Source organism: Arachis ipaensis, chromosome B1 (genome assembly GCF_059453495.1).
Source record: "Arachis ipaensis isolate K30076 ecotype BB chromosome B1, ASM5945349v1, whole genome shotgun sequence".
NCBI classification, from domain to species: domain Eukaryota; kingdom Viridiplantae; phylum Streptophyta; class Magnoliopsida; order Fabales; family Fabaceae; genus Arachis; species Arachis ipaensis.
Window position 1 is genome coordinate 38,911,070 of NC_142436.1, and position 9,202 is coordinate 38,920,271.

At 35.4% G+C, this 9,202-nt stretch overlaps 1 protein-coding gene across 2 annotated transcripts in view; it reads right to left on the reverse strand.

Annotated features, from left to right (window-relative positions):
* The window catches only part of LOC110270569 (uncharacterized), a 50,606-nt gene extending 48,533 nt beyond the window's left edge, over positions 1–2,073 (reverse strand). For both annotated transcript variants that reach the window (XM_088501356.1, XM_021120160.2), the window contains exons 1-2: positions 1,781–2,073; positions 1,427–1,488 (exon numbers count right to left, since the gene is read on the reverse strand). In XM_088501356.1, coding sequence (XP_088357482.1) covers positions 1,427–1,488; positions 1,781–1,980 — 262 coding nt within the window. In that variant the 5' untranslated portion in view covers positions 1,981–2,073. The remainder of the gene's footprint in view (positions 1–1,426; positions 1,489–1,780) is intronic.
* Between the last annotated feature and the right edge of the window lie 7,129 nt (positions 2,074–9,202).

Below are 9,202 nucleotides of genomic sequence, written 5' to 3' on the forward strand. Positions count from 1 at the left end.
GCCAAAAACAGAGGCTGTCACTATAAAAAAATCCACATTCTGCAATGTAGGATGTGTTTCGTCTAAGGAATGGAGGCTGAGAGACCCTAAATTCACTCTCTGGGTGATGGATCAGGTGATCCAAAACCTTCCTAGAAAAGCCAGAAACATTTGTTTTAATTTAAGGGTGGGCAAAACAGAGAGTTTGATTTATGATGACTATAGCAGCCAGTATGGCCTCTATTCAAGCTGTGGTTCACAGTTATGACAATAGATATGGTACTGAAATATGGCATTACAAGCATTACTCTGAAGGAAACCGAAAATCAAACCTTTTTTCATATCAGAATGAAAACATCTACCCCAATTTTCTGAAATAATTGAATCGCTGCAATTCTTCTTATCAAGTGTTTTCCCCATGAATAGAAGTGTAGCTTATCATACCCAGCAGGAATTCAACTTTCTAGAATACTAGACCACTAGCAAAAGGTGTCAAAGTCTCCCACCAAATATTGATGGTTTTTCAAGTCATAATTCTACATGGAGCAATGAGCATATCCTTTACATATCAATGACAAATTTCCATCTTATATGGCCACTGAGGCTGAGGGTCAAAACTTACATATCTTTGATGTAGATGGGAAATTATCTGCATATATCTAAGAACTATCTTCCTGAGGGTCAAAACTGTTTAAAATGATGAAAATTTAGTAAATCCACAGCTGGGCTATTTTAAGTCACAAATTAAACCTATGGACTTGAATGTTTGATAGAAGTGCTGAACACCAGTCCGAAATACACCCTTACTAAAAAAAGCCAATACTACCAGTGCCAATTCAATGAATTCATTGAACTTGTACTACAGCTTAAGCAGTTCAACATCAAGATCAGGAGACACGAAACAATACCAAAAACAGAACAACAAAAGCATGTAATATAAGCAATAACAATTTCATGCCATCTCACTAATATCCCTCAATACTACTCTCGTAAGTCTTAAGTTTCTCCTAACCAAAACCTGAACGGATAAGAATATCTAAAGCCCAAGAAGCGATAAACCTTCGGGAAGATAATTCAAACAAATGGTACAAAAGTAGAAGTCTTAAATACTGTTTATATGATCAAAACTATAGTAACTACTTTGTGAGGCAAACCTGTTTTCTTCCTTCCCGTTCAACCAAAAAAATCTCATAAGATAAAATAAAATTCATAGCAAATCTCATAAGCATAGTTTGAACTCACTATATAATCATAGACACAAAATTTAATATTAAAGTTATAAATCAAAGCGCAAAAACGAGATGTTTCATTTTTTTCTTTTTTCTTTTTTCTTTCTTCTTTTACCCTAAAACCCGAATATGGAGTTATGTAGTAGTGTTGCAGAAAAGCAAGAGGTTCATTTCAAATAGATCATTTTCAGAGAGAGCATACTAGAAAGATAACGCACCATGAATATGACAAGGATTTTGGTTCCTAAAACAGCAACTCTTGCATGATTCATAGGGACACCTGCAGCACAGGAAACACCAAGAATAAACAACCATAGAGGTGACAATGGAATAGACACAAATTTAGGCATAAAATCTTATTATAATTTACAGGTGATTTTGCAAGTACTATATCATATTACCTTTGAATTTTCTTCTTTTTTTCTACTTTATTTATTTATTTATTTGTTCGGTCCCTTGCCCCTTTTGTTTGCAGGAGGACTAAAATTAGATATATTATCATATCATATTTTCATGGAAAGAACGTATTTAAGTTCGAATAAAGAAAATGGTGGAAAGAGAACTGAAATGACCTAGAACGAGCGACATTGCCGCATTGCTTGCACTTTGGCTTGTTTTGGCCGCGTTGGAATTTGGGCGAAGGCGTCTCCGCACGATTCGCGGGAACCGCTAGGGTTCCTGTCTTCGACGACGAAGGTAACGCGGTCGCTGGAGTGGAGGTGGCGTTGGCAGCATCGTCGGGGTTCGTGGTGAGCGCTGGCGAAGCCGCCATAAACGAGAGCACGAGCTTCTTCGTCCTTCGCAGAAAATTAGTTGAATTCAACGACAACTGCACCCAACAAACACAAACAGGGAGTGTCTTTTATTCTCTTCCTTCATTTTTTGAATAAAATACTGAATAAACTATTATTTTTAGTTACAAATATTTTGAAAGAATTTAATTTTAATATACTATTAATTTTTAATATAAAATATTTTTATATGTGTATTTAATTATATAATGTTACGGTAAAAATAATTATTTTTTATATTAATTATGTAAATAGTCATTTAAAATGACGGATGTAATTATATATCAGTGCATTTAAATTAATTCATTTTAAAATTAAAATTACAACTATAAAAAATAGAATTTAAACAATATAATTCAAAATTCTCAAATTATCCTTTTCTCTAACCTAACTTAATTTAAAATTTTCACTTACATTCTCTTTTCACCGGAACCCAAACAGTTTGCAGTCATCACCCTAATTCAAATAAGAGTTTAATTTTGATGTGCTAATAATGTAAAGCGTTTTATATAATTATGTAATTACATCTATTTTGTTGGATGACCATTCAAACCATCATGACTTTCTCTCCAGAGTTCTGATTGCCACACTGTTTACGGCCACGCGAAGCTCATCTCATCCTGTACAATTTTATCTAAAAAGATTGGTAAGAATTTTGAATTCTCTTACCCTATTTTCGCAGCATGTGTTAAATTCGAGTCTGAGCTTTGGGTATTGAGAAATCTTGTGATTTTGATGGTTTAGGGGTACTCTAGAATGAGCTCTAGCTGGGTTTCATCATATATTCTAGTAGACAAATTTTAAGAATCAATTCCTTGTGTTTATGGTATTTTATGAAATCCTAGTATATTGAGAATTGTGTATATTATGTGAAAATAGTATAGAGTGATATTAAAAGCACTATAATTGATCATTAATGAGGTTTGAAACTAAGGCTTGGTGGAAATTCACAAGTAAAAGGCTTGATTTTGACTTCCAAGAGGTATGGTTTAAGTTTTATTTAAATATCGTATAATGTAGTATGAAACTCTAAGCTAGATGCTCCTAAGATTAAGTTTGAATTGTGTATTTAGTCAGAATTGATATGTGTAGATGATGTGTTGTTGCAATTGATGATTGGATGAGGATTGTGTAATTATGCATAGTTGATGTGTTGTGGAAATTGATTATTTGGATGATGATTATATATTTATGAGTTATGTATTGAATTGCTGGATGTTGGGCCGGAGGCCATGAATTTGGTACGGAGGCCAGAAAAGGTAAGATTTGATAAGTTGGTAATTGAAATGTATGTGGATGCTTGAGATTGAAATGGTAAAGATTGGAATTTGGATTGAGGAAATTAGGTAATGATTGTTAGAATAGTGGAATTGAGGACTTGAGGTGTGAAATAGATGAATTTTGAGTTGAAATGTGTGAATGGAGTAGGTTTGAGTTTGGTTGACTGTGAATGTGTGGATTGAAGTGGTTTGGGGTCATTTTGTTGAGTTAAAACTATTTTGATTTGTGAACTTTTGAAAAAGTTGGTAAATTCTATTTTTGGTTAAAAACCAATTTTCGGCCAACTTTGGCGGACCGTAACTCGGTCCTCAAAGTTAAAAATTTTACAAAACTAGATTTTTATGAAAATTTATTTATTGATCTTTCCAACGGTTCAAGAATGATTGAAAAATAAATTTTGTGAAAAAAGATATGAAGGATTGAAATTTAGGCTGAAAAACTGGTTTTTATAGCATATCAGCTTTTTCACACTCTCATAGGCCATGCGTATGTGAAACTCATCATGCATACGCAGGAGTTGGTCTCTGCCAGCATCCATGCATACGTGCAAGTCATGTGTACGCGAGCAAGCCCTACTGCCCAAACCTTCCGCATACGCGAAGGTGGTCCGTGTACGTGAGTTTTGAAAATTTATACTCATGCATATGCGAACATGTGCATGCGTACGTGACAACCCCTGTTTTTCTAAAAAGTGAAATTTTAAGCTCTCAACCATCCTCGAGCCTTCTAAACCTTTATAATCCCTAATAAGAGTCTAAAACCAATGTAATTAAGGATAGAGGAGTTAGAAATGAGATTTAATAAAATGTGTTGGTGAATTGATAAGAGATGAAAAAATTTTGAAGATGGTGTATGATGAGGAATAATGTGATGATGAATGGTAAATGATTATGATGAAGGATGATAATAAATGAGTTTAATTATAATTGAATATGAATTGAGATGAGATTGACGGGGAGATTGTTAATGAAATTGATAAAGAAATTAATAATGAAATTGATAATAAAATTAATATTGAAAATGATTCTTATTGAAACATACCTGCCTTGGTAGATGCAGTGACGCTGCTTCACTTGTTCGGGTTAGGGTTTGAGTCTCCAAGTTAGGGTTTGCCTAATTGTTTATCTGTGTTTAACTACTATCTGATCTATTTGTTGTAACTGCTATCTATATATGTGTTTTCTTTGTCTATTTTGTATGTGTATGTATCTGAGAGACCCTCATATGGTGGAGGCGTGATGAGGGCTATTCCACTCGATGCTTAAGAGGTTTGAAGGAAACAGAAGATGTAGAGTTAGATTAGAATTAGAATCTCTTAAATAGATTACCGAAATTTTTGGTTTAGTATGGACTTTAAGTTTGATTTGGGTCATCAAACTTATAGGATTGCCTCTGACTTTTCCGGGACCTTATATATTATCTATGTAGGAACCTTTACCATGATGAGCACCCGCGGTTCTTATTCCATACATATATTGTTGTTTTTCAGATGCAGATCAAGAGGCACCTCGTTGAGCATCTGGAAAACCTCCATGCAAGCGAAGAACTATCTTTTGGGCCTTTACTTTTGTGTTTATATTGTATATATGTAGTTTTGTTCTCCTATATATATAACTTGTAATTTGTCCCTTCTAGAGATTGACTTGGAGAAACAAGTGTATTTATCTTGTCTTTTGGGATACTTTTAAGATGTATATATATATATATATATATATATATATATATATATATATATATGTATGTATGTATGTATGGATACTTTGGCCGGCCTTTGCTTCGCAGGGTTGAGTCTAGAGTTTGATAATTATATCTTTGGAACTCTAATCCTTATATGTATATTACTCTTTTCCTTTCGATTTTTTATCCTTATACGCTTACCCGGACGTGAGTGATATGATTTTCTGTTATGCTTTTGTTTAACTTATTTTTCAAGGCCCCTAGCTATAATTTTTTTCAACTATATTTATATATTATCTTTTATTTTAGAGGTCGTAATACCTCACCACCTCTGCTTTACAATTTAAGCGTAAGGCTTTGTATGGTAGGGTGTTACACATCATGTGCATTTGTATGATTTATTTGACTATGCACTTTGTGTTTTGGCTTGCCTAATTGTTTATCTATATCTATATGCTACAGGACTTAAATGTCTTATCTATTTTCTTAATTGTGCATTACTTGTATGCCTTGTATGTGTCTACTTTGAGCGATCCCTTATGCTGGTAGAGGTGATGCTGAGGGTTGTTCTAAACTAGCGATTAGGAGGTTTGTAGAGAACTGAAATTGAAGAGATAGATTAGAATTCTCTGGTAGAATTACCATTTTTCTAGTTAATGAAAACTCTAGGCTCTGATCTAGGTTGTAGAAGTTTAGGATTACCTTCGGCTTCCCGGAGTCTTATATCTTATCTATTGGGCATTGTTACCATACTGAGAACTTCTGGTTCTCATTCCATACATATATTTGTTATTTTTCAGATGCAGGACGCGAAGCATCTTGCTGAGCATGCTGAAGACTCATCTACTTTTGGGATTTTCCGATTATGTACTTATCTTTCATATTGATAAACCCCATTTTGAGGGTTTATCTTGTGCTTAATTTAGGGAATTTTATCAACTTTTCTCACATTTATTCAATGAAATAGCATGGTTTTGTAATTCTCCCTTAATTTGTGCTTAAGTGTGAAAACATGCTTTTTAGGCCTTTAATTTGCTAGTTTTAATTCACCTTTGATTCCACTAGATGCCTTGATGTGTTTGTTAGTGAATTCAGGTTGAAAAGGCTAGGAATGGATAAAAGGAGTGAAGAGAAAAGCATGAAAAGTGGAGAATTCATGGAAAATCAAGAATTTGGAGAGCATACATCGACGCGCACGCGTAACACACGCGCACGCGTGGATATGAATTCGTATGGCGATGCGTACGTGTGATATGATGCGTACACATGGGAAGTAAAAATGCTAATCGACGCGTACGCGTGACCCATGCGGACGCGTTGCAGCTCGCACGTGACCTCATTAAAGTGAAAACGCTGGGGGCAATTTCTGAGCTTTCCAGGTCCAAATCCAACTGATCCCAGAGACTATTTCATGCAGAATTGAAGATTGGACAAGGGGGAGCACTTGGATGAATGATGATGAGCCTTTAGTTAGTTTTCTAGAGAGAGAAGCTCCCTCTTCTCTCTAGAATTAGGTTAGGATTAGGTTAATTCTTCTTAGATTTATGTTTGATTTCATGTTTTCATTTTGTTTTCCTTTCAATTTCTTGTTGTTACATCCTTGTTCTCTTAGTTTCCTTGTCAATTTCCCTTTTTATGTCTCTCTTATATTGATACACTATTGTTGGATTTGGATTTCCTTTTATGCAATTTATGTTTTATGTTCCCTTGTTGTTTAATTGAATTATTGTTATTGTTTCTTCATAATTGGGTAGTTGTAGATTTAATACTCTTGTTGTCAATTTGCCATGCTTTCCTTTTATGCATTCCAAGTGTTTGATGAAATGCTTGGAAGGATGTTAGAGTAGATTTTTCTCTTCTTGGCTTGAGTTGAGTAATTGGAGATTCTTAAGTTATCAAACTCTTTTGTTGATTGATAATTGGAAGTTGCTAGTTGACTAGAATGCCACTAAAGCTAGTCTTTCCTTAGGATTTGACTAGGACTTGTTGATTCAAGTTGATTATATCCACTTGACTTTCCTTCATAGTTAGAGGTTAACTAAGTGGAGCAATGGACAATTCTTGTCACAATTGATGATGATAACAAGGATAGGACTTCTAGTTCTCATCCCTTGCTAAGAGCTTTCTTAGTTATTAGTTTATTTCTTTTGCTATTTACATTTCTTGTCCCTTATTCAAAATCCCAAAATATACTTTCCCATAACCAATAACAAGAACACTTCCCTGCAATTTCTTGAGAGACGACCCGAGGTTTAAACACTTCAGTTATTTTTATTGGGGTTTGTACTTGTGACAAACATATTTTTTATTAAGGATTATTTGTTGGTTTAGAACTATACTTGCAACAAAAATTTATTGTGAAATTCTATACCGACAAAATTTCTCACATCAAAATGGCGCCGTTGCCGGGGACATTGGAAATGTGTGCCTTGTTATTGGTTATTGTACATATGTTAATATTGTGAATAACTTGCTCTATTATTGGTTTGCTTGTTTGAGTTAGTATTTAGATTTTATCTCCTTGTTTTTGTACTTTTTGTTTTTGTCTCTGCTATTATGAATTCTCACCCTTTTGGCTATGGGTGTGGTTACAACTATGTTGTAGGAAGTGGAGATTACAATGATAATATGTATCAAGGATGGAACAATCAAAGGTGGGAGGAGCCTCAAGCTCATAGACAACCTTCTTGGCAACAACCTCCTCCGGTCTCTTATAGGTATAATTTCACTCCTAATGCATATCAATCCAATGGCTATGGTAGACCTCCATGTGACTATCAACAAGCATACGCCTATGAGCCTCACCCTCAACATAGCCCTCAACCACCATACTCACAAGCCTATTCTACCATACACCCTCCTATCCACCCCAAACCCTAATGGATGATTCTCTCACTCTATTCCTTCAAAGGCAAGAAGAGATGAAAAGGGAGGTACTAGAATTCACGGCCACCTTGACCAAAGTGGTAAACTCTTCGGTCTCCCAATTCTCATGCACTCAAAGTACTTCTGCAGCTACATGTGGAGAATCAAATGAAGAGTGTAGCATGAAGGAAAGATTGAAAAATCCGGTGGAAAATAAGGGATTAGATTTTGTATTGGAATAATTGGAGGAAGCTATGATTGTTGAAGAAGAGGAAGAAGTGTTGAAGACTTAAGAGATGCGGAACCACCATGGAAATCTCAAGCACCTCCCTCCAAGAAGCTTATTGATATTGAGGAGAGTGTACAACCGCCAAGGCATATCATAGTAGGAGACTTTGAAGGGGTTGATCAAGAGATGGATTCGATCATTGATGAATTCTTATCTATAATTGAATCCTCTCCTATTGGACATAAAGTTGAGCAAATGTTAAGTTCCATCATTGAGGACAACTCTACACCAAGTGATATTGGTGACCTTGTTGAAGATTCTTCTAATGGATGCGAAGTTGATGATGAAATAGACTTTACCACAACCTCTCAAATTTGATTTGGTTGATGATGAGGAGGAGTTGGAAGAAGTTAACGAGCAAGGAGAAGTTGGAAGAAGTTGTCAAGAGGTGGAAGTCACCAAAGAAGAACACAAAAGAGTGGAGCTTGTAAAGCCATTGGAAATACCTTTCCCCAAGCCATCACCATCCATTCTTTCATTCAAGTGGGTAATCTCGTATCACTAAGCTTTATGATTCCACTTGAATATGGTTTGCTTGAGACAGATAGGCAACTTAGAGCTCTTTGTGGCTTTAAGAGCAAAAGGGAGATGGTTATTGGTTGGCATTGTAAATCAAAGTTCATGATGGTTACATGTTCAAGGCTTAATAGCAAGGGTTGGTGTAGAGCTAGATTATTTGGGTCTAGAAGAATGTTTTGGGGCTCAAATGAGAATTCGGCGTGCTTACCACCCAATTGGAATCACGATGATCAATTAGAAGATGGGTGTGAAAATAAGATATACGACCCCAAATCACAATATGAAAAGCAATTTTGGGAGCTCATATCTTGGGAAGAACTGCACCCAAGCTTGGTGAAGACGGTTGGAAATTCTGACAACCGTTTGAGAAGCAAGCATCCTTGGAGATTCAAGGATGAGTACAAGCATAAACCACCTTGACAAAGAGCTCTCCATAAGTCCAACTTAAGGACGTAAACTAAAAGTGCTAGGTGGGAGACACCCACCATGGTAACCTCTTTCCATTCTCTTGTAGATATAATTAATGAGTGATTTGAGTTGCCATGGTAGGTAGTTTTTCTTCTTTGAGTATT